Raw genomic sequence first — 26,958 nt, forward strand, 5'->3', positions numbered from 1 at the left:
CAAGCTGAGCATATCTTATTTAAATCTTTAGTTTCCCCTCACTACATTTCTGGACTTCTTTTCCCCCCCACCCCCCCTCCAACCTCCAAGCCTAAATTTCCTCTTTTGTTAGTCACCTAATTCCAGCTTCCAATAAAGCTATATTTAATTTCCTTTCCTTTACAGGCTTCTCTCTGTCTCTCTGTCCACTTCTTCTAAAGCAAAATTCTTATACTCATCTGTGGTTTTAGTAATATATTATCCACTACCTTCCATATAGAGTCCCAGATACGTCGTTTAGATTCCCTGTTGCCCCTTGATTTATATACTGTAATTTTTCTGAAACTTTTATCCCGTGATTACTGGGGCAATTTCTCAATTTCCAGTTTTATGCCACAGAAATGTGCTAATTGGAGTTGTTTTGGACTCAGTTCCTGATTTACCTCTTTTTCTCAAACTTCTGTAGCTAATCTTGTTGTTTGCTATTGGCCTTTAACAATGAATATATTGAGGTTGGCTTTTGTGCCCACGTGCTCAAAGCCTATTGTCGGGTTCCATTTTTTGCCCTGTTGTACAATAATCTATTAGAATCAAGGTCAATGAAATAATGCCACTAACATAATTAAGATTAGGAATACCCAGCATTTTCAAGACATCCATAATTCACATAAAATACTTTAACCATATTTGGGGAGATCTTGACCCCCATATGTCATTTTCTTCTGCTTTCAAGTATGTAGTACCCCCAATTCCCTCAAATGGTTTCTGTTGAGAAGAAAGTCTCTCGGCTCTCATGGATGGGGAACTCAGCCCACTTTCCGTACTCTTGTTTTCTTCTGTGGTGGTCCATTTGGCAAACAGTCAACATGATGCAGAAATCAGTGTGTCTAAGCCTCTTCCCTTCCTGGGAGCTTCAGGTCCATATATAAAGATTCCCATCAATTTATAGGTGCCAATTCTGATTTATGATTTTGCTACCATTGAAGCAATATTGAAGAATAACCATTTCTAAACTCCAGACTCACAACATTCAAATAGTACAAAGCAGCGGATAAGAAATACTAGTGCAAATAGGACTGAGCTTCCTGGGCTAGATTGCATGTGGTCAAGGCTTTGTGCCTATTGGCTGTAGTTTTTTTTTTACATCCCTGCCATAGAAGGAGGCAAACAAAAATTAACTTTTTGTTTTATGTAAGCTGAAATGGATGAATGAACAGTAAGCCATCAATTCCAGTACCTATATTAAAAAAAACTTCAGTGCCCAGCAGCAACAAAATATTGTGCATTTTTACCATTAATTTTTGTTTGGCTTCATCTACTGTTTTCTTGATCATGTTATATAACTTGTGCCAAGAACCCGAAGACTAGATCAAAATTAAGGTAGGAATATTGAACATCCCCAGATTCCCAAAGACTTGTAAAAATTTGACTAGATCTGGTTAACCCACTCCTCCAGGAATCTTATCTGCACCTATCTGCTTCATTATGTCCTTCTGTAATGGGCCAGCATCAAGTGGTCTTATTTCAGCATGGCTCACTGCTTTCAGAAGAGGGATAGAGGGAGAAAAGTGGAATTTGAAAAATAAAAAAGTTGAATGGTGTGGTAGCACATCCCACTGGAGTATTGATATGCACCAGCCTTGCAGTTTCAGTTATGATATGATAATTGTTTAAAAGCAGAGTGGAGACCAGGCACTTTCCCACTGAAGAGAGGGAACATTAGAAGCAGACTTGTTCATGAGCAGTTATTGACAACTTCCTAATAGCAGAGTTGTACTGATGGAGGCATGTAATTCTCCTGCAGGATGGATATTTCTTCAGGAGTTTAAGGGAGCTGGGGGTAAAAAAAAAGGTTGCTGCTACCTCTTATTTTTACTGGAAGCTACTGCAGAGGCCTGTTGAACCTATTCCCCTTTTGATACACAATTTTTCATGTATCAAACTACATTGGAATATAACACTTTTTTAGTGCATTTAATACCCTGCATCTCTTGTTTGGTGAATCCAATGCTTTCCTTTTCCAGGGGATCTTTTGTTGGTTTATTTCCTCATAAATGTCATTTCATCAAATACAAATTTTGTACTGGTTCTAAGCATTCTCCCTCCCCTTCCCTGGACAGAGAGATGGAACTGGTTGACGTCCCTCCCCCATGTGATGACATTAATGTTTTGGTGACGTTGCATGCAATTATTCTTTTTATAGGAAGTGCAATATTACTATTTCTTAATAGTGCAAAAACCCCTTTATCTTTGAATTTCTTCATCGTTGGTGATTTTGCAGAGCTTTCTTATTTACCAAATCGTAGGCTCTTAATAACCCACTCAAATAATCATCAGTTAGGTTGGTGGTGGGAGAATACCAGAGGGATTTCTGTTGAACTACTCCCCTTTCCACATAGAATCATAGAAAATTTAAGGTGCAGAAGGAGGCCATTCAGCCCATCGTGTTCATGCTAGCCAAAAATGAGCCATCCGGCCTAATCCCACTTTCCAGCTCTTGGTCCGTAGCCTTGTTGGTTACGGCACTTCAGGTGCATATCCAGGTACTTTTTAAATGAGTTGAGGGTTTCAGCCTCTACCACCCATTCAGGCAGTGAGTTCCAAACCCCTACCACCCACTGGGTGAAAAAAAAATTTCCTCAGCTCCCCTCTAATCCTTTCACCAATCACTTTAAATCTGTGCCCCCTGGTTATTGACTTCTCTGCTAAGGGAAATAGGTCCTTCCTATGCATTCTATCTAGGCCTCTCATAATGTTATACACCTCAATTAAATCTCTCCTCAGCCTCCTCTGTTCCAAAGAAAACAATCCCAGCCTATCCAATCTTTCCTCATAGCTAAAATTCTCCAGTCCTGGCAACATCCTCGTAAATATCCTCTGTACCCTGTAATGTAGTGACCAGAACTGTACGCAGTACTCAAGCTGTGGCCTAACTAGTGTTTTATGCAGTTCTTGCATAACCTCCCTGCTCTTATATTCTATGCCTTGGCTAATAAAGGAAAGTATTCCATATGCCTTCTTAACCAGCTTATCTACCTGTCCTGCTACCTTCAGGGATCTGTGGACATGCATTCCAAGGCCCCTCACTTCCTCTACACCTTTCAGTATCCTCCCATTTATTGTGTATTCCCTTGCCTTGTTTGCACTCCCCAAATGCATTACCTCGCAGTTCTCCGGATTGAATTCCATTTGCCACTTTTCTACCCACCTGACCAGTCCATTGATATCTTCCTGCAGTCTACAGCTTTCCTCCTCACCATCAACCACACAGCCAATTTTTGTATCATCTGCAAACTTCTTAATCATGCCCCCTACATTTAAGTCCAAATCATTAATACAAACCACAAAAAACAATTAAAGCAACCCCTGTATTAAATCTTTGTGGTTTATATTAGGCACTAACGTTGACATAAAACAATTAAAATAATAAAGAAATGTGTGTCGTCTTGTAAAAATGTTCGGCAAACCTTTTCTTGTATGCCAAACACAGTGTAGTGACTTGAATCACAGCTAACCTCTTTGCAGTGCAAAATCTTCTTGTTGCTTGTACGTATTGTCATGATGGATATGATGCATCTCTTCTCCACCCCCTCTCCTTGGAGAGATCAGAGTATCCCACAAAATGGATAACCTGTGCCTAAATATGTCGGTCAAATCTCACTATCCCCATCCAATTTTAGAACCTGGATCCTCTCGGTCACCAAATGGTGCATTGCTGCAGGTTAAATAATCCAAGGAGATGGGAGAATAATATCCCATGAAGTAGATGATGTAGGAAGGGAATATGTTAAAGGATTTGAAAATCGCTGTTTATTGGCCAGCAATGATGATATTACTTGTAACCAGTTCACATCAATTGGGTTTTATGTGAATGCTTTGAAATGCCATTTTTAAAAAAAAATCTTTTTTTTTTGTCTGGATATACCTGCGGCCTATTTTCCCCTTTTCTCAGGACATTTGCAAACTGCAGCTACAGTTGAGTTTTTACCAATGCTGCTGAGAACCAGCTGGCTGGAGATGCACAAGTTTAGCCTGAGGTTGCTTTCAGGCTGATTTATCACTCCTCCTCCCAACCTCCTCATTCAGGGATGGCTGGACTCTGTTCATTGCTTGGCCAAAGTGAAGCAGATAAGGTGAGAAAATCAGCAGAGTGAGGAAACTAAACTGTTTCCCACCACTCAACAGCACAGAATGTTTGGTGCTTTAACATGCTGCACACCAGATGTTTCTGTTTATCCTTCTTGAGTTGATTTTATACCTCCTTAAAACTTCCAGTTGTTGTGTAAACCTACTCTTTCTAGTCTGCTCATCACATCCTCTTTGCTTTTTATTTCTTACCATACTGCTTGGCCCAGGTGTGGCCAAATCATGCCCGTATCTTACTATAGGAATTATTGTCAAATCCAATTTTTTCCCTCCTGCATACATGAATGTACTGGATTAAACTAGATTAAAGTTTGTTTCTTTCATCTGTTATATTTAATCCTAAAAAAATTCAGGCTTAGTTTTGAGCTCCTTGCCAACTGCTAACCATATTTTTAAAATTCTTTTTGATTGCAGCTGAGCCATTGAGTGAACTAATTTTTTTAAATTTATACTTTTTGATATTTACTTGTGTATATTATTTCATTTAAAGACCACATTATTTTGTAAAAGAACGTTTGAGATAGTTGTCCACTATTTTTCTGAGAGCTGAAAAAAACAGGAATTCCCCAGGTTTGATCCCTGGTTTGTTCTGCATTAGTTGATCTCACTTGGTATGATGGTGGACTGCCGAGGAAGCTATGATTAACCTTAATGCCCTGGGCTAGGGAAGGAAGCTGCCAGACACAGTGCTTCTCCTGAACACTCCTGTTGTGCGTGTGAGAACATTAGGTGAGGACACGGTTGGGCTTGCCTGTGATGATCAAATACAAATCAAATAGCCCAGTGGCGTTCACTGTCTAGGATCATACATGAAGAATAACCCCTTGAGTGGAATATACCCAGCATGAGTCAGAATCTTCGAGAGAAGGGGCGTAAAGGGGAGAACTAAAAGACACTTTAAAAATCAACACTTTTTTTTAGCTTGATGTATTTATTAGTTAAATAAATAGCTTTTTCTACCAAAATGGAAAGTCTTTATAACTACTACAGATATCCGAATGTTACATGGAGTTACAATAAAACCACTGGTTTCTTTACAGGTCCTCAGAGCACTGTGCATGTTCCATCATCCCACATTAATACCTTTCGTTCAAATTTACTACGGAATAAAATAATTAAAAAGAGACTGATCCACAGGATCAGGCCTGCTCCTGTTCCTATTCCAGCTCCAGCTCAACCAAATCAGAAAATTCACAATCAGAACATCAGCTTACCACGCACTGAGAAGAACACATTATCAACAGAGCGATTGACCACAGAAATTAATCCAAGGCAGGCCCCACCGAATCGGGTAGAGGGTTATATTTCTGAACTGGATAGCCTCCAAAAAAGTGATCTTCTAGAGGTAAGTACGAATATGTTATACTTGTAGTGCAGAAGCTCAGTACCTGTGACATGGGAGATTGGGGTTCAATTTCCCAAGAGGAAGACATTGTTTAGTCTGTATTGAATGCATTCTTCCAATCAAAGGAGGTTAATGTCTGCTTCCCGTTGGCTCAGTGAGTAGCTGAGCAACTTAGACTATGAATGTTTCTTGTGCTGAGTTAACTGATCTCAGCTGTGGTGGTAGGGTCCCTATAATTGGCCTCAGTACCCCCTGGATTATGGTGGGAAAATTAGCCAGAGCCCTCACTCCTGATAACTCTCAGTGGCCCTTGCTGGAAATGTGTGGGTGCGGGCGTGTGATCAGCCTAGACTATGGTGCTGCCCCTGTGGTAAAATAGCCTGACAATACTCATTGTCAAAGATAATGGCCGCCTGGTAGTGGAACCAGAGGGCCACCAGCACCTACGCGATCAGGGAGGCAATGTCTTCAGGAGAAGAAAAATGGCAAGAGAAAGAAATTTCTAAAAAGGAAGCCAATGCTGCATTGGTTTAACTTCTTTAAAAGGAAGCTAGTTAAATATCTGGTTTTGAAAGGGATGGAAAGTTATTGAGAAAAGTATAGACCTAGGTACTCAGATATTTTGTGCAGAACTGTTGGTCCAGTCCAGTTATGACCATTGACTTGTCATCTATGAAATAAACAGGTTGAGGCTGAATAATGTTTGGTATTCTGAATTTTTTGATTCAATTGTCTTTTTGGTCAGATAGTAATTTCAGTTGTCTCTATCTGGGGTTATTCACAGAAGATTAAATAAATTAGGGAAGTATTCATGACAATATTAATGGTTTGTTGATAGAATTCCTACAATGGTCTGAATAGACTTTTCTTCTGCACTTTTTTTTGTACAGGTATTTTTACTTTTCCTCCCTCATGTTTCTTTAGTTTCTCTTTACTATGTACCATCCCTACCATAAGGATACAGTGTTGACCTGTTCCCAGCTCTCTGCCAATGCCACTTTGAAACTGTCCAGTAGGAATTTGCTAAAGCAGACTGGAATGCATTTCCCAATTTTTTTTCTCCTCACCTGTATTGAAATAATTATTCTATGCCTCTCTAAACAGCACATCTAGGATTGGTAACCAACGGATCAGATCAAAGCTCTGCAGTCCTGCCACATCCAGTCGTGAATGGTGGTGGACAATTAAACAACTAACGGGAGGAGGAGGCTCTGCAAACATCCCCATCCTCAATGATGGCGGAGTCCAGCACGTGAGTGCAAAAGACAAGGCTGAAGCGTTTGCAACCATCTTCAGCCAGAAGTGCCGAGTGGATGATCCAACTCGGTCTCCTCCCGATATCCCCACCATCACAGAAGCCAGTCTTCAGCCAATTCGATTCACTCCACGTGATATCAAGAAACGGCTGAGTGCACTGGATACAGCAAAGGCTATGGGCCCCGACAACATCCCGGCTGTAGTGCTGAAGACTTGTGCTCCAGAACTAGCTTCATCTCTAGCCAAGCTGTTCCAATACAGCTACAACACTGGCATCTACCCGACAATGTGGAAAATTGCCCAGTTATGTCCTGTCCACAAAAAGCAGGACAAATTAAATCCGGCCAATTACCGCCCCATCAGTCTACTCTCAATTATCAGCAAAGTGATGGAAGGTATCGTCGACAGTGCTATCAAGCGGCACTTACTCACCAATAACCTGCTCACCGATGCTCAGTTTGGGTTCCGCCAGGACCACTCGGCTCCAGACCTCATTACAGCCTTGGTCCAAACATGGACAAAAGAGCTGAATTGCAGAGGTGAGGTGAAAGTGACTGCCCTTGACATCAAGGCAGCATTTGACCGAGTGTGGCACCAAGGAGCCTTAGTAAAATTGAAGTCAATGGGAATCCAGGGGAAAACTCTCCAGTGGCTGGAGTCATACCTAGCACAAAGGAAGATGGTAGTGGTTGTTGGAGGCCAATCATCTCAGCCCCAGGGCATTGCTGCAGGAGTTCCTCAGGGCAGTGTCCTAGGCCCAACCATCTTCAGCTGCTTCATCAATGACCTTCCCTCCATCATAAGGTCAGAAATGGGGATGTTCGCTGATGATTGCACAGCGTTCAGTTCTATTCGCAACCCCTCAAGCAGTCCAAGCCTGCATGCAGCAAGACCTGGACAACATTCAGGCTTGGGCTGATAAGTGGTAAGTAACATTCGCGCCAGACAAGTGCCAGGCAATGACCATCTCCAACAAGAGAGAGTCTAACCACCTCCCCTTGACATTCAACGGCATTACCATCACTGAATCCCCCACCAATGACCAGAAACTTAACTGGACCAGCCATATAAATACTGTGGCTACAAGAGCAGGTCAGAGGCTGGGTATTCTGCGGCGAGTGACTCATCTCCTGACTCCACAAAGCCTTTCCACCATCTACAAGGCACAAGTCAGGAGTGTGATGGAATACTCTCCACTTGCTTGGATGAGTGCAGCTCCAACAACACTCAAGAAGCTCAACACCATCCAGGACAAAGCAGCCCGCTTGATTGGCACCCCATCCACCACCCTAAACATTCACTCCCTTCACCACCGGTGCGCAGTGGCTGCAGTGTGTACCATCCACAGGATGCACTGCAGCAACTCGCCAAGGCTTCTTCGACAGCACCTCCCAAACCCGCGACCTCTACCACTTAGAAGGACAAGAGCAGCAGGTACTTGGGAACAACACCACCTGCACGTTCCCCTCCAAGTCACACACCATCCCGACTTGGAAATATATCGCCGTTCCTTCATCGTCGCTGGGTCAAAATCCTGGAACTCCCTTCCTAACAGCACTGTGGGAGAAACTTCACCACACGGACTGCAGCGGATCAAGAAGGCGGCTCACCACCACCTTCTCAAGGGCAATTAGGGAATGGGCAATAAATGCCAGCCTTGCCAGCGACACCCACATCCCATGAACGAATAAAAAAAAAATATAAGAATTGCAGGTGAAAACTCATGCCCTCTTGTTTATCATTACTGTAAAGTGTATTCTACAAATGCTCTCAACATATAGTACAGTACCTCACTTTTGAGTGATCGGATACCATTTCTTGAATGATTAGACTCTACAGTTAAACAGTGCTTGAATTACTGTAAAGCGGAGTCACAGATTGAAGGTTTGTGTATATGATTTTCCGTCCATGGTGAGTTCCTGATCTCTACTTCCTCACACAGAAAAAAATATTGAGGGGACGTCTATCCAGATCTCACTAATTTACTTCCTACCAGACTGTCTGAATAACAGCGGCCTACTGCCCAACCCACTGTAATTTTCTGCTTTAAGCTTGCAAAACAGTTTTGTTATTACCTGTTACTTGTTACGTTAAAACTGATTTTTTAAGACATAAAGGGAGAGAATAATAATTTCAAAATAGAAACAGAACTTGGAATTTGTTTTTATCATTATTAATGAGGCCTGAATATTGTTCCTACTGAGTCATTCCTATCTATGAAAGTATTCAGTTTTCATTAACCTACTTTATAATATAAAATTCGGAGGGCACAAATAGCCAAGAAATAGCTTGCTTTTCTGTGAGTTAGTGGCATGGACTGTGTGGGGTTGGGCACTTCCATAAAATGTTTGAAAGTTGACAGATATTTGCAAGAGTTTCAATATGATATTGTTCTATTACAGGGCACTCACTCACAGGGAAAAGATGTGGGTATGCTACATAGGGAGTGGGTTGGAGAAGTATTCATGTCTGGGTGTAACCCAAGTAAAAACTTGGTAAAGGAACAAATATTTTTCCAAGTGATTCAAACAACAATGAACAAAGAGGGGAAATCCATGAATGAATTGTGTGATAGGAAAGGAATGGGAGAGAGATAAAGAAAGAGAAGCTGTCCTTGATTTATGTCTCAAGTGAGAATGATCCATCAATTTATGGTGAAGCAGCCACTAAACTGGCAAAGACGGAGAAGAGACAGGCAAACCAAACCTAATTTTGGTTCTGGGTAACTTCATAGATCACAGGGGAACAATGTTAATAAACTAAAGAGGTGTGTGGGAATTGACAAGGGATATCATCAGGTGTCTGCTGAACCCTGTGATTATGGAATATACATTCCACTCACCACTTAGAATCCATTCTGGAGTGATGTTCCTGTGATTACTGTAACAAAGGAAACTGAAACAAGAACTATTTGTATATTGAATATTAAAATGGATGCAGGGAGAGTTTATTGGGCTTGGACCTTGAATTGAAAGGTTGTACAAGAATATATTCTTATTACAGCATCCTAAATTTCAGGTATTAATTGAAAGTGAAACAGATTGCTGTAAATTAAATGAAAATTTGGTTAATTCAATTGATGTTACAAAAGACATTTTTAAGAAGTAGCATCTTGTATCTTGCCTCTATTGGAAAAAAAAGCAAATAGACAATCATTGCAACTGGAAGTTAAAGTAACAGAAATGGGTTGTTCCAGAGGTGGCTATTTGCAAATCAGACCAAAAAAAGGAAAGTATGATTTAAATGACTTACTAAATAACCCAGTCAAAGGATTTGCCTTTTACTTTTAAGAATTAACATGGGGGGGAAGATCAAACAAATTAATGGCCTGCAGTTTTTAAAAAATCAGACAGTTAATCGTTTGTGTGAAAGAAGACGGGGAAAGAAAAAGGTAGAAGAAATCAGTATGGCCTTTGAACTGTTTTATGTGAAACCTTTTTATGAGTCGAAGTTCACCATAAAGGTAAGAAGACATCTTCAAAGATCTAGCAATTAAACAGTAGGCACACAAATCATTCCTAGAGAAACTAGTAACAGTCATTGAAGATCAGAAGGTCATTTGATGTTTGGCATCGAGGAACATAGGAAACACCCAGTGTAGACTGGAAAAGACCGCAGTCTTGAAAATTTCAATTGACCCAGCATCCGCAGCCTTTTAGGGAATGAATTCCAGATTTCCACTACCCCTTGTGTAAAAAAAATAAAGTATTTTCTGATTTCATTTCTAAATCGCCCAACTCTAATTTTAAGATTCTGCCCTCTTGTTCTGGATTCCACCACCAGAATTAATAGTTTCTCTGTATCTAACCTAATTGAATCCCTTTATCATTTTAAATACCTCGATTAGACCATCCCTTAACCTTCTTCTAAACTCAAGGGAATACAAACCAAGTTTCTGCAACCTGTCCTCATAATTTAGCCCTAGAAGACCTGGTATAATTCTGGTGAATCTGCGCTGTCCCCTCTAAGTTCAGTATATCCTTCATGAGGTTCGGTGCCCAAAACCAAACGCAGTACTACAGATGGGGTCTGTACAACTGAAGCATCACTTCTTCACTTTTGTATTCCAACTCTCTTGGGAGAAGGGTCAACATTCCATTAGTCTTTGTGATTACTTTTTGTACCTGTGTACGAGCTTTTAGTGATCTGTGCACATGGACACCTAAATCTCTTTGCTCCTCCACAGCTCTTAATTTCTCACCATTAAGAAAATAGTCTGATCCAAAGTGGATGACCTCACACTTTCCCACATTGAACTCTATCTTCCATAGTTTTGCCAGTCACGTAGCCTGTCAGTGGTCTTTTATAACTTCCTACTTCCATCTACACAACTTACTGTGCCTCCTACTTTAGTGTAATCTGAAAACTTGGATATATAGCCCTCTATTCCTTCGTCCAAATCATTTGCGTATTTAAAAAGCTGAGGCCCAATACAGATCCCAGGGAAACACCACTTGTCACATCCCACCAATCAGAGAAAGTTATCTTTGTCTCCTCTTTCTTAGCCAATTACCAACCCATGTCACAAGGTTACCTCCAATTCTGTATGCTTTCATTCCCACTATTAATCTGTGCGGAACCTTATCTAATGCCTTCTGGAAGTACATTATGACAACACCCATAGACACTCTATTCACCATGCTAGTGACCTCCTCAAAAACTTCAACTAGATTAGTCAGACATGACCTAACCTAAACAATAAAATAATAGCTATGTACAAACTAAATAGGGATTGTTAAGGTTCATGTAAACCTCCAGGAGTTTAATAAATTATTCTAGTTTTTCATAACAAGGCTCCCAAGCTGATTAACTACAATTGAAGTGCTGGAAAGGTTCTGTTAATAATTAGTGTATGCGTATAGGACAATGTTTGCACAGTGTGGAATTCAATTCAGTTTGCTTTGAATTTTTTCCCACTATAATTACCTCAAAGGCCTGTTTTGCACTTTAGAAGACATCTGTTTATTATTCCGCATTGTTAATTTGTAATTACATCTCCTGAGAACAAAAAGAGAATCTGTAGCTACACAATATAATATAAATCCAGAAATAACTCAATTTTTCTCCAGAGCAACGCTAAAAGTTATTCATAGAATCATAGAAGTTTACAACATGGAAACAGGCCCTTCGGCCCAACATGTCCATGTCGCCCAGTTTATACCACTACGCTAGTCCCAGTTGCCTGCACTTGGCCCATATCCCTCTATACCCATCTTACCCATGTAACTGTCCAAATGCTTTTTAAAAGACAAAATTGTACCCATCTCTACTACTGCCTCTGGCAACTCGTTCCAGACACTCACCACCCTTTGAGTGAAAAAATTGCCCCTCTGGACCCTTTTGTATCTCTCCCCTCTCACCTTAAATCTATGCCCCCTCGTTATAGACTCCCCTACCTTTGGGAAAAGATTTTGACTATCTACCTTATCTATGCCCCTCATTATTTTATAGACTTTGATAAGATCACCCCTAAACCTCCTACTCTCCAGGGAAAAAAGTCTCAGTCTATCCAACCTCTCCCTATAAGTCAAACCATCAAGTCCCCGTAGCATCCTAGTAAATCTTTTCTGCACTCTTTCTAGTTTAATAATATCCTTTCGACACACAGTATTCCAAGTGGGGCCTAACTAATGTCTTGTACAACTTCAACAAGACATCCCAACTCCTGTATTCATTGTTCTGACCAATGAAACCAAGCATGCTGAATGCCTTCTTCACCACCCTATCCACCTGTGACTCCACTTTCAAGGAGCTATGAACCTGTACTCCTAGATCTCTTTGTTCTATAACTCTCCCCAACGCCCTCCCATTAACGGAGTAGGTCCTGGCCCGATTCGATCTACCAAAATGCATCACCTCACATTTATCTAAATTAAACTCCATCTGCCATTCATCGGCCCACTGGCCCAATTTATCAAGATCCCGTTGCAATCCTAGATAACCTTCTTCACTGTCCACAATGCCACCAATCTTGGTCTCATCTGCAAACTTGCGAACCATGCCTCCTAAATTCTCATCCAAATCATTAATATAAATAACAAATAACAGCGGACCCAGCACCGATCCCTGAGGCACACCGCTGGTCACAGGCCTCCAGTTTGAAAAACAACCCTCTACAACCACCCTCTGTCTTCTGCCGTCAATCCAATTTTGTATCCAATTGGCTACCTCACCTTGGATCCCGTGAGATCTAACCTTATGTAACATTTTCCTTTAGTTTTACACATATTACAACAGTAAAGAAAATTAAAACAGAAGATAAATACTCTACGGCAAAAAGTTTGAATTTAGGAAACGGAAAAAAGAACAGCAAATGTGTTTTTTGAGATTAGTATAATACTGGACAATGTATTGATTTAATGAAAAAAATAATTTTGGTTCTAATGTGCTATGGAAGACTTGGATGGTACTCCTTAGTTCTGACTAGTTAGTGGGCCTTTCCCAGTTGATATCACATGGAAGAGACTAATCATAACATTCACTGTGGTAACATGAGGGGGAGTTTTAACCCCCACATGACGGGCGGGAGAGAGTCAGGGGTTAGGGTTAAATTGGCAAATATGTGAAACCCGACCCCAACCCGCCGTGAACGCACCTACTTCCGATTTAACTGTGGCAGATCTGTAATTAGAATATTTAAATGAGGCTCCATTCCTCAGATTTTGAGAGCCATTTGAATTTAACGGATGTGAGCTGGGTTTCCCAGGGCTCAGGAAACCCGGCAAGTAAAGGGAGGCGGGAGCTTCCAGATCCTGCAGGCGTACTTTACCAGCACTGCTTGTGGGCCAGCCAGATCCTCAAGCAAATCTTCAGCCATGATTTGCCTCCCCTCCCTGCGATCTGCCTCTCTTTTCCCCCCGCCTGTGATCTGCCGACCTGCAGTCGACCGTCCCTAAGGGTCCCCAGCTGCGGCCTTCTACCACTGGCTTTCCCACCCGACAGCCAGCCATCCGCCAGGCGGCAAACGGAGTAAAAAAAATTCTAATGTGGTCCTGCCCTTAAATTCAGAAGGATCACCGCCTTTCCTGTATTTCCGGGTTTCCTGACCGCAGACACGCCTCTGCTCCCTCCTCGCCTCCCAATAAATATCGGGGCCATGGTTCCTATCCAAATGGGACCAATTAAGAAATCGAAATCAATAAATATGTCCAGGGCTCACTGTTAAAGATTAACCACTTGGGCAAGGTAACAGAGGGCTGTTGGCATCCATGGAACTGAACACCAAGATGAGTTAAAACTTTCCGAATAGGTAAGAAAAGGGATGAAATATAACTGGCAGCTGTTTCTTGCTGTGCAATGCTCAGTGGTAGCTGCGAGTCTGTCTGCAGGAAATTAAAGATCATGCCATGTTGCACTTTGAAGAGGTTCCAGACCCAACTAATTGGGATTCCATTATAAAAGAAAGCTACATTTAGAATTGTGAGGGAAGTTTTGCAAACGAATGGAGATGTTTCTGATAGATTTACTTAGAGGATCAGATCTGTAATGGAGCTTTCCTTTTTCAGAACCTGGTTGAAACAGCTCCACTTGATTATGGAAGCCATCTTTTTCACAATAGGATCACAGGTTTTGGAGTGGGGGTGGGGTAAGAGGGCGAGCAGGAGGGAGTAACTCTGGATTTCTGCCCCAGAAAGAGACGGTGCTAAGTTTGAATCCTAACTTCAATTGTTTTTCAAACTCTTATATTTTTACCACTTCTCATCATGGCCACTAGATGGAACACTGTACTATACTGGGGCGGGGCTCAAACTTGCAGGACTGGTTGGTCATAAAACATGGAACTAGATAAGGCCAGTCAGCCCATATTGAGTCTGGTCCTTTCACAGATGATCTGAAATTTGATCCATGATGGACTCTACCCAATTTATTTAATCTCAAGAGATAAACAACGACAGGTAAAACTTTCAAGAAGATAAAACGCTTATAAAATTCTTGAAACTAATGTGGGGTAACTCCAGGATAATGCACATAACGCTAGATCGTTGTTATTCAGTCGTGAGCAATGTTATTCCACAGCTGGCATTCCATGGTCCAGCAGTAAAGAAACCATTATGTTCTATAGTCTATTTGAACCTTGTAACCCATTCTTAACCAAATATTTTGACTCTGTTTCAGTCCTCTTAAAAACAAATAGATAGTGTTAATTGCTATTTATTGAGAAATCGAGAAAGGTTAATGCCCAAAGTGAAGGACACTACCAAGGTTAGTTTGGGTTTTAAAACCCTGAAGATTGTTAAAGAAAGGGAAGATTGGGGGAGGTTAGGCGCTCCATAATTTTGAAGCCCTGGGAAAGAATGCAATATAGTGGGAGTGTAATGTATTTTGATTTCAACACAATGAAGTTGCAATTACTATGTTCAGTAACTTGCTCACTTCTAGTAGGATGGAGCTTGTTTTCAACATAGTACGGGGGAAGAGCATGTAGGATGGAGTATTTGGAGCTTAGAAGTTGTAAAAGAAGAAAGTCTGTTTCATAAAATTACAACTCTGGTGGGGGTGGGGGAGTGATGGGGAAGAGATTTCTTTTAACCTCTAATCTCACTTGAGCCTTGTTAATTTTATAGTCTTGTCCTAAAGTTTTGAAATCAAATTTAAAGTTAAATAACCTGTTTCTCTTTGCATTATTCTTGCTTCTCAGCATTTTAAATCTTTACTTCAATAAAAGAAAGTTCACTTCAGCAAGTCTCTGTTCATTACTTGGAATTTTAAATCCTATGATCAATTTGTTGATCTTTTCTGAATCCCCTCTCATTAATGTCCTGGAAAGATACCCAAAATTATATCTGCTATTGGCTTACCAGGGTTAAAATCACCCATTTCAGTTGATGAGGTTCATCCTTGAACTTGATCAGTCATTTGACAACAGCTTGATGTTGGCTAAATACTTTCAATAGATAGTTAATAATCACAATACAATCCTTTCTGCTTTTCCATCACTGTTACTGGGCATCCATTTATTGGGTACAGATGTTAAGTGTTTCCTGTATCAATATGCATTACCACCTCAACATTTGTCTAGCTGACCTACTTAATTAATCCAAGTTACTTTGAGTACGATCGCTCTCGGGTAAGCAGGTTATAGGTGTAACCTGGCCACATCATTTGGTGCAATCCACTGGTAACCTGGCCACATCATTTGGTGCGATCCACAAATTTTATATCCTCCCAGCAACTAACCTTTCACCATGTTATTGGCATATAAAAGTACACCTATGACCTGTTGTAAAGAGATGTTGGCAGCAACAATGGTCATGTTTACTCTGCCTATTCAGTTCATAGGGAAAGTTTGAAAGCAGATTTAAAATAGATGGGAAGGAAAGATGTAAACCAAGTTTAACTTTTTAAATAAGTGTTGAAAATTTAGCTAGAATATTTTCTTGTAACGGCACAATACAATGAGCCTTCAAGTTTATTCACAGATTTTTAACTTAAGTTTTTGGGATTGTTTATGAGCTAGTGGTTTTGGGGGGGCGATGAAGGGAGGCGCAGAAAAACCAAAGAAGTTTTAACTTTACTTCCTCTTATCTTTCCCCAGCCAGAAGTCCGGCTTGCAGAAGGATACGACGTGTTAATCCCCAAGTCTCAACTGGAGTCCATATTACTAAATTACTCACGCTCGGGAAGTCTGCTTTTTCGGAAACTCGTCTCAGCTTTTTTTGATGACCGGACACTGGCTAACTCTCTTCCTAATGGGAAGAGAAAAAGAGGAGCCAATGACAACAGAAAGGGTCTTGATCCAAACATTGTGGGAGCAATAAAAGGTAATTTTAAAAGATAACATTTTTAACAAAAAGTGCTTGCTTTCTTGAATGCAAAACGTCTGGGTTCCCTATGCTAGGCATCGGAAGGAGTAATTTTAATGATTAGACCATGCTGCAAGAGATGACCCTCGTGTGCAGTAGTGACTAGTCCTGTAAATATACATACACTAAGTAGGGCTATATTATCATGAAGACATCGAGTCTTTTATGTGTTGCCAACTGTATCTCTGCTTCGTAAGATGACATGGACGGTAGTTGCCATAAGAATGTGCAGAACAGTTTATGTCCTAGATTACATTATTCATCCAGCTCACGTTAATAGAAATTAGTTTTAAACTAAAGTTATTTACCTTGGCATATTTCCTTGTGCAATTACAAATTTAGAGAAATTGCACACAGCCTTAAGTATGTGATTTGAAAGTCACTGGACAAATTTTGTTTCGAATCGATGTTTAGTAATAAAAGTGCAAGTGTGGAGTTAGGTGGATTTATGACACAATTCTCAATTAATCATTTGCACCTCACTTACCTGTGTGAATATTAGCGTACAAATGCATAATAGGTTTGTATGCAATTCTTTTTGCCCTTTTTCAGTCGAAGTATTAACTATACAAAGCTATTCTAAGGGGCGTGATGCAAAAAATTAGGCCTATTTTTCTCCAATGTGGGGGATAAAATCCACCCTCTGAATATATTCCTTTTTACATAGTAGAAAACCAGAGTTTTGAAATCAGAAGAAGGAAATGAGCTTTTGTGCTGATCATTATTACAGTACTGTTTGTGCATGACTTCTGTTTCCTCTCCATGTCATAATATGTTTGCTACATTTATTTTACATTGTGAAATTCCTGCATTTATGTCCATCCAGGATTTTTGTTTCTTGTGTATGGCACAAATATACACTAAATAATCTAATTGCTGGATTTTTGAATTAGCACTTAGAGACAGGAGTTTGCTTTCATTATATCATCATTTTTGAATTGCTATGCAAAAAAGAACATTTTCCTTTAATCCAGTTACATAACTAACTACATAGTTTATTACAATGACTAGTATAAGAAAACTATGAAGAAAATGTGCAGATTTCAGAAGGTTGTGAAATTAATCACTTTGGCAGGAAAAATAGAAAAGCAGAATATTTTTTAAAAGGTGAGTGACTGAAATGTTGGTATTCAGAGGGATTTGGGTATCCTTGTACACAAATCGCAGAAAGTTAACATGCAGGTACAGCAAGCAATCAGGAAGGCAAATCGTATGTTAGCCTTTATTGCAAGGGGGTTGGAGTATAAGAGTAAGGAGGTCTTGCTGCAATTATATAGGGATCTGATGAGACCATACCTGGAGTACTGCATACAGTCTTGCTCTCCTTACTGAAGGAAGGACATACTTGCCTTAGAGGGGGTGCAACAAAGGTTCACTAGATTGATTCCTTGGATGAGAGAGTTGTTCTGTGAGGAGATTGAGTAGACTGGGCCTATGTTCTCTGGAGTTTAAAAGAATGAGAGGTGATCTCATTGAAATGTATAAAATTCTTAGAGGGCTTTACAGGGTACTTGCTGAGAGGCTGTTTCCCCTGGCTGGAATGTCTAGAACTAGAGGTCATCATCAAGATAAGGGGTTGGCCATTTAGGACCAAGAAAAATTTCTTCACGCTAATGGTTGTGAATCTTTGGAATTCTCTACCCCAGAGGGCAGTGGATGCTCAGGCGTTGAGTATATTCAAGACTGAAGTTGATAGATTTTTAGACATTAAGGGAATCAAGGGTTATGGGGATAGGGTGGGAAAGTGGAGTTGAGGTGGAAGATCAGCAATGATCTTATTAAATGGCAGAGCAGGCAGGAGGGGCTGTATGACCTGCTCCTATTTCTTATGTTCTTATAACTAATTTGTGGCATTAATTTATATAACAATTCACCCAAAATTGGAAAGAATAAGAAAACACAGAGCTGAAATTTAAAGTGAAATTCCAGTTTTACAATGACTGCACAGCAGTGATCATTAACTCACTTTTGACATTTGTATGAAAAATATAACTGATGTTAGGATCATTTTGTACATCAAGGATTGATCAAGCCTACCCATGTCATTTTACTTTAGGTCTGTCTGGAACTCTCATCTCTAGTGCTGAGCGGGGAGGTGGACGGTCTGCTGTGGGAGATCTCCAGCCATGCCCCTTTGGCTGGCAGTCTGGAAACCAGCAGGCTCCACCCAAGTACAGCCGCTTTCACCGCTACCTCCCTTTCCACCCTGTACCTGACCTCTCCCCAGTCTCCCATCCATTCTATCTCCAATCCCCCATTAAATCCCTCTCCATGTTCATCTCTTCCATGAGACCCAACTTCTGCTCTCTTGATCCTGTCTCCATTTAACTATTAACTACTCAGCTACTCCTGACCCTCATGCTAGGCCACATTGTTAATGGCTCCAGTTACTCGAGCACCGTCCCATTTCCTTTCAAAACCACAGTCATCGCCTCCTCAAATCACCCACCCTTGTCCCATCCATCCTCTCAACTACTATTCCACCTCTAACCTCCCTTTCACCTCCTGAAAGAGTGGTGGAAGCAGATTCAATCATAACTTTCAAAAGGGAATTGGATAAATACTTGAAGGGAAAAATTTGCAGTTCTATGAGGAAAGGGCAGGGGAGCGGGACTAATTGGATAGCTCTTTGAAAGAGCTGGCACATGCACGATGGACTGAATGGCCTCCTTCTGTGCTGTATCATTCTATGATTCGACGATTCACCTCTAACTTCCCTTTCCCCTCAAGTCCTTGAACGTGTTATTGCCACCAAGCTCTGTGCCCCTGTCTCCCAAAACTCTCTGTTCAATTCCCCTCAGCCTAGTTTCCACCCTGCTCAAAGCACCAAGACTGAACCTGCCAAAGTCATGAATGATACCCTCCATGACTGACTGTAGTGCTTTGTCTTTCCTTATCCTTCTTGAACTCTCCACGGAATTTGATATGGTCGACTATGCCATCCTCCTCTTGTCACTTCTCCGTTGTTTCGCCACGGGACGGCCCTCACATGGTTCCACTCCTACCTATCCAGAGACAGACAGCCAGCACATCTCCAGTAATGGCTTCACTTTTTACCCCCTCACAGTTACCCCTGGAATCTCCCAAGGATCTATCCTTGGTCCCTTTCTCTACACACTGTCCTTCAGTGACATCATCCTTAGGAATGGGGTCAGCTTCCACATGTATGCCAATGACACCCAGCTCTGCCTCTCCAACAGGTTCCTTGGCCCTGTGAACACCTCTCTGCTGTCAGACTGCCTGTCTGACCTAAGTCTTGGATGAGTCATAATTTCATCCAACTGAACATTGGTAAGACCGAAGCCATCATTTTCAGTCCTGCCACAAAATCCACTCCCTAGCCATTTGCTCAGGTTGAACCAGACTACAAAACCAATAGCATCCTGGTTGGCCAAGACCTGAGCTTTAAATCCCACTTACTATCCATCACCAAAACTGCTTATTTTCACCTGTCCAACATCACACACCTCTGCCGCTACTTCAGCTCCACTGCTGTGAAACCATTATTCAGGCTTTTTAAAATTTCTCCAATGTCCCCTTTGCTGGCCTCTCATCCTCCACCTTCCATAAACCCCTGTTTGTCTAAATCTCAGCTGCCCAAATCCAATCTAGCACCAAGTCCCGCTCACTCATAACTCCTGTCCTTGCTGATCTATATTGGCTCCCTTTCTCCCAGCGCAGTAAATTTAAAATCCTTGTCCTCATCGTCAGATCACTTCATGGCTTCTCCCCACCCTACCTCTGCAGCCTCATCCAGCCTTGTATCCCCTCCCACACCCTTTGGTCCTCTGACTCTCACCTTTTGTGGATCCCATTCTCCTTCCACTCTACCAATGAGAGAAGAGCCTTCAACTGCCCTGGTCCCAATCTCTGAACTCCATCTCCACCCCCCACTCTAAATGCATTCACCTGTCCACTTCTTTCTGTTTTAATGGCCTTCTCAAACCCCATCTTTCTGATCAAGCTATCAGTCACCTCACCAAACTCTCCCATCATGCTCGATGTCCATTTCTTTATCTACTTTATTTATTCTCTCTCTCCCCTCTGTAAAGTACCTCATGACATTTTCTACAAAAAGTGCTTATATAAATGCAAGTTTTTGTTGATATGAGCTGGGAGGGGGAATCAAACCTGCAACCATTATGCACCATGCTAGTGCTGAACTTGTAGAACTCCTTACTTTCTGATCAATTTTAGTTCATTATCTATCCTTTTTTTCTTTAAGCTAGTTTAAAAATTAGAAATTGTGTATATGGTTTCATGCTTTATTTTGAGCTGACTGTTTGCTAGAATGTGTAGTTTGTGGTTTTTGTAAATGCTGATATGAACAGAAAAAAGTCACTACAAAACATCAATAAAACTTGATACAAGTGTCATCTGCAAAGCAAATTGATTACAATAAACAGGTCAATGCCTTTGTCAAAACAATGCATTAACATTAGTGGTATAATATCACCAACAGTCATTTCTACCCTATGTTCTGTCTGTAGAATTTTTCATGCAGTTGTTTATTTCTATAATACAATAATTGGCAGGTTTAAAGGGTAAAGCTGGTGTTTCTTCAAGGTCAATTTCAGATCCATTTAACCCTATAGAAAGAAACTTCACTGGAGTTGAAGATGAGACAATTAAGGACAATTGGTGTTATTTACCCACATTGAAGAGACAAGCAGTTGTTCTTGTTTGTTTTGAAAGCTGTCTCTTCAGTCTGTTCTGTTGTATGCCCTTTTGTTACATGTTTCTAAATTGCACAGATCCAACAGTACTTTTCACATTCTCGCTAACATAAATGAGACATTCAATTAACTAAAATTTTAATATTTTCAGTTTTCATAGAAAAATATTGCACATTAAATCAGATTGATAGACTTCCTGGACCAAAGGATTGGATACAGATTCTCCAAGATCAAATTAAACTAGCAAGAAAGCGCTTAAAAAGAGGTTCTGGTAAGTACAGGTATTCTGTAATCTCGCATATAATTGAAGGAGTGGGTTTAATAGAAGGGCTGAAAATTTGCTAATTTTTGAATGAAACTGTGTCTGTGCTCACTTTCAAACATTGCGAAATACCATATCATGCATCACAGTAGAAGTAATTTGTTACTTGGTTACTACAAAGCCTCCAGGAATTCTGCAGAAGAAAGATTCTGTATCAGAAAAATGAAATCTATTCTTAGAAATAAGAAAAAATAAAACTTTAGATGGTCACATTATTGCATTTATCTTTTATTTTCCTTTCACTTCAAATGCAGTAGCAGTAAAATTTAAATTATCAGGCTTGGTTCTTTATGCTTCCATTCCATAAAGTACCGAGTCCACCTTTGTTTTCGATGTATAGATGATTTGGATGTGGGCATGGGGAGCATGATATTGAAATTCACTGTTGACACAAAACAGGGGGCTTTGGGCAAACAGCACGAAGCACTATAAAAGACTTCAGCAGGATGCAAATAGGTGCCAGGTGCAATTTCATGCAGAGAAATGTGAAGTAAATCATTTTAGGAAGAAACCAAGAAATGGGAGTATAAACTCAATGGAACGATACTGAAGGTTGTGAAGGAACAGAGTCTGGGTGCAAATACATAATTCCTTGAAAGTGTGCGTGCAGGTAGTTAGAGCCATAAAAAAGCATTTTGGGTTTAGATACAGCATAACATTTTACTTGTAATTAGTTATTTTGTGAACCTTTTGATCAGTGAACCATACATAAAACAGAATAATTACCCTTTGTACCGAGCTAGTACTAACTCGTGCCTCTGGAATGATCAAGCACCAATCACCACATTAATGAATGAAGTCATGGCATATCTTTATAGCAATAGCACAGGTGGAAGTGGAGATCTGACAGGAGATATGTGATTTTCCATCCAGTCAGGTGGACATTTTTTAAAAAGTTAAACAGGTGGAGGTGTATGAGCGTTTGGTTTTCCATCTCCTCTAAAAATTGTCTTCTGTGGTATAAATGATAAGGCCCTGAAATTTCTGGCACAGGTGCAGCAGAGCAAAACCTCAGTTCCAAATTGTGGAGATGGAGTCATCCACATGGCTGGGGCAAGCACATTGTGCCTGCAAGGGTGCTTCAGCAACACCTATAAGCCTCCAGTTGGAATGTTAGTATCAGGCCACTCCAGTGGCAGAGAGAAGGTCCTGGAAAGGCCCAAAGAAACTCTGTCTTTCAACAGATTCTGCTCCCAAAGCTACTCAGGCCTCTGGGCAGGCATGAGTAGCTTTGAGGCCTTATCATCGAATCATACAGCACAGAAGGAGGACATTTGGCCCATCGTGCCTGTGCCAGCTCTTTGAATGAGCTATCCAATTAGTCCCATTCCCCTGCTCTTTCCCCATAGCCCTGCAAATTTTCCCCCTTCAAGTATTTATCCAATTCCCTTTTGAAAGTTATTATTGAATCTGCTTCCACCACCCTTTCAGACAGTGCATTCCAGATCTTAACAACTCTCTGTGTAAAAAAAAAGTTTCTCCCCATCTCATCTCTGATTCTTTTGCCAGTTACCTTAAATGTCGGGTGGAAATCTTTTCCGCTGTCCCCGAATCCAGGAATTTCGGGGCCTGATTTATTTCGAATGCTCCTGTCAAATGGTGGTGTCCTTGCTGAGTGGAATACCAATATTGTCCCCATCCATAAGGAGGAATAATTTCAGGCCCGATGCTCTTACTGCTAAGTGTGCTGAAAACCAAAGCAATTAGTGAACGAGAAGCTATTGCAGCTTACAAGCTGCTGTCTTTTTGTCAGTTTGGTTGAGAGTAAATTGATTAATCTGTGCAACTCTCTATCTCATGGTTCAGAAACAGAATGATTCTCTTAATGCCCAGCACAAAGTTGGAGAAGTCGCCCTTGATATGTCTAGATTTTATAGGATAAGGTTACCCAGCCTCCTCAAGAAACTGATCTCACTGTGGCATATCTGATGAGCTACTGAACTGAAATGCACTTAGCCAGAGTTCACAAACACTACATCTATGCAGAGATTCCTTGGGGTAGCATGCTTGGCCCTCTCTCTCTTTCTCAGTTGACCAAGATAACCTCAGCCCACTAATCACACCAGCATAAGATCCATACTGCCCAAGCCCCATCCTCACCCAGTGCCTGACAAGCCTCCAGACCCAACCTCCTCACCCATCCAAAGCCCCCATATCAAATAAAAAGTCCTAACCTAGTAAATCCTCAATGCCTAGTGCTAATGAAATATATAGTGCTCTTTAAGACCCTCACTATATGTAACTACAAGTGCCATGCAATATAACCTCTCCATGTCATAACCTTAAAAATGTGTGTAACCTTACTGAATTCATTAAAACCCTTACAAGAAACAGAATCAGAATTGGATCAGAGGTTGGACTACTATGTGTAAGAGGGAAATAGAAAAGAGGAAATGTCAGAAACCGATGACACTTTGGCTTCAATAAAAAAAAGGTGAGGGCCGGATGACTGGAAATGGACAGGATTTAGATTTCAGGAGATGCTACGAAGATTGCAGAAGTGCAGGTTAAAAGCCAGAAGAGGCTGCAGTGAGTATAGTTTTGGGCATCTCAGAGACTACACTAAGTTGCAGATCTTTCAGTTGTACTTGTGTATTGTGTGTGATGATGATGGAGGGAAGAAAGAGTAGGGTAAGGGGCTACCACCACTGTGAAGCGAGATCCCACATAGCAGAAGAACCTCCCAGACGTAGCTACACAAAACATCCATCTAATTGTGAACTGCCTGGGATGGGGTAGATTTCAATTAGGTTCAGGCCTCTAACATTCAGGTGGCTGGGCTACATGTGTGGATGTCAGTTGAGGACAAAACCAGGCTTGGTTGTAATATTGAATAGCCTGCTAACAGTAAATTTCTTGCACACTATGATTTGTTGACTATTCAAATTGCCTCCATAGATAATCTAAGTAATTTAATTCAGCTAATCATTTGCAACCTCTAAATTAGGTATATATCTAACTGATTTTGTCATGTTGTGTTTCTAGTCCTGCAACCATTTGAATCCAGTGGGAAGATGGGAAGCAGTTTTATTCTTAATACAGGTAATGCTTTGTTGTATTTGTCGTACTTGAACATATCTCAGGAATACTTGTCATTTTGTTACAAAATTACTATTTTTTTTAAACCAACTGCCACCTCATGAGATTTTTTAACAAAAAAAAACTGCATGATGCAAAGTATCTAACATGAACTTTAGTTAACAATTGGAAAATGTGGAATTATTTCCAGATGAAAGAAAGAACTAATCACAAGTAAATTTCATATTTCTTGCTGAGTAGAAATTACATTTTTTTTGTTTTCTGACTGGGATAATGAGAACTTTTGGAAGCCTAACACAGTACTTTTAATAGTTGTCAATAGGCCATATTACCTCTCACCTCTTTCCAGAAATGAGTGACTGTCCTGTTTTTTTAAAAAAAATCCCTTGGTATGAAATTCATAGGGTCATTTTGGTCCAAAATAAAATGTACTTTAGCATAAACAGCAAGAAAATTCTAGCACTGATCCTCAGTCTGAACAAAGTCAGATGTTAAGGTACTGCAATTGGCCACATCACTTCTGGGCTAGGAAGGGTAAAAAATCTGCCACGGTTCTGGCTCCTGATCGCTGTCGAGTAAGCCCTACCACAAAATACAAGTGTGTGGATCTCATGTGAGGGGAGAATTAGGCTCGTTAAGATAGCTTCCGGCATTCACTGTCGAGGCTCACACGTAAAGAATGGCTACTTGGGTACTTGTAAAACCGTAACCCAGAAAATGTCAGTGCTGAACAGCAATGAGGGGAGAAAACTGCTCTCTTTGACGCAGCGCATTTTTCATTTTTGTCATCTTTATACTATCAGAATTCAGCCAGTGCCGAAAAGTAAAATAAGAATTGCAAATTCTCCATAAAAGTAAATGATAATTGCATTTATCCTATTGAAATATTTCAAAATGCATTACACAATTAATTACTTTTGAAGTACAGTGCCTGTTATGCATGCAAACGCAGCAGATATTCTGCACCAGCAATGTCCTACAAATAATAATGAGATGAATGGCCAGTTAATCTGTTTTTGGTGGTGTTGGTTAAGGGAGGAATGTTGGCCAGGACACCAGGAGAGCTCCCTGCTCTTCTCCAAATAGTGCCATGGAAATCTTTAATATCCATATGAACCAGCAAAACAGGTAGAATGTCTCATCTGAAGCTCCATCAATGCAACTGCACTGGAATATTAACATAGAGTATGTGTTCAAATCCTGACGTTGGGGATGCGAACCAGTTGCAGGATGAACAATCCTCCACAGACGGGACTAGAATGGGGTGTGGTCAGGCTGTTTGGAGGCGTAACAGAGTAATGAATCGTTGGATTGCTTTAAAGCAGGCAAAGTATAAGTTTATTGCTTTTGTGCAAACATCGAGAACCCATGGTCAGTTATTGCCTGTGAAGAAGGGAACTTTAAAAGTTCCCGTCATTTTTAAAAGTATATATTTTTTGCAGTGTACGGGGATTGCTTTCAAAACATCCCTAACTCCAGGAGACACTTTGAATGAAAACTTGCATTGCAAAATACAGTGTGTAATGTTTGTGTTCACGTGTATGCCTGTGAGTGAGAAGGTTGAACAAGACATAATTAGAGGACGCTAGCCAAGAGCTCATGGGTGGCCTCAGGCTTCACCCTCCCTGATTTCTTTGACACTCTCATAGGCAAGGACCTGCAAGGCGGCCTTCTCAAAAGGGACTTGAGGCTTAAAACTTGGGTATGGTCACTTGTACTACGTGTTATCTTGTCCTGCAAGGAGAATAGTCTTGAGATGACCTGACCCCTCCTGCTTAAAACCAAAAGATTCAGAAGGATCATGAGGCTCCACCTTCGCAGTATTATTCAATATTTTATTATACATTTTCTTCAGTGTTATTTTAATGTCCCATTAATCATTTTGAGTACTTTTTAAAGAATTAGGGAAGAGAACCGTCAACCTGTCTGGGCCCAAATTCCAGCAGGTAAAATAGATGAGTGAGTCTCGTACCCATTGCAATACTGTGGCTGCAGTGTGCACCATCCACAGGATGCACTGCAGCAACTCGCCAAGGCTTCTTCGACAGCACCTCCCAAACCCGCGACCTCTACCACCTAGAAGGACAAGAGCAGCAGGCGCATGGGAACAACACCACCTGCACGTTCCCCTCCAAGTCACACACCATCCCGACTTGGAAATATATCGCCGTTCCTTCATTGTCACTGGGTCAAAATCCTGGAACTCCCTTCCTAACAGCACTGTGGGAGAACCGTCACCACACGGACTGCAGCGGTTCAAGAAGGCGGCTCACCACCACCTTCTCGAGGGCAATTAGGGATGGGCAATAAATGCCGGCCTTGCCAGCGACGCCCACATCCCGTGAACGAATATCAAAAAAAAACTGGAGATGAGAACAGATCAAGCAACCA

General features: G+C 40.9%; 1 protein-coding gene across 1 annotated transcript in view; it reads left to right on the forward strand.

Annotated features, from left to right (window-relative positions):
- bend7 (BEN domain containing 7) overlaps positions 1 to 26,958 on the forward strand; it is a 44,143-nt gene that overhangs the window by 11,076 nt on the left and 6,109 nt on the right. The window contains exons 5-8 of the mRNA XM_068005058.1: positions 5,166 to 5,470; positions 16,263 to 16,488; positions 21,358 to 21,477; positions 24,514 to 24,570. Coding sequence (XP_067861159.1) covers positions 5,166 to 5,470; positions 16,263 to 16,488; positions 21,358 to 21,477; positions 24,514 to 24,570 — 708 coding nt within the window. The remainder of the gene's footprint in view (positions 1 to 5,165; positions 5,471 to 16,262; positions 16,489 to 21,357; positions 21,478 to 24,513; positions 24,571 to 26,958) is intronic.

The sequence above is a fragment of the Heptranchias perlo genome, chromosome 24, assembly GCF_035084215.1.
Source record: "Heptranchias perlo isolate sHepPer1 chromosome 24, sHepPer1.hap1, whole genome shotgun sequence".
NCBI lineage: Eukaryota > Metazoa > Chordata > Chondrichthyes > Hexanchiformes > Hexanchidae > Heptranchias > Heptranchias perlo.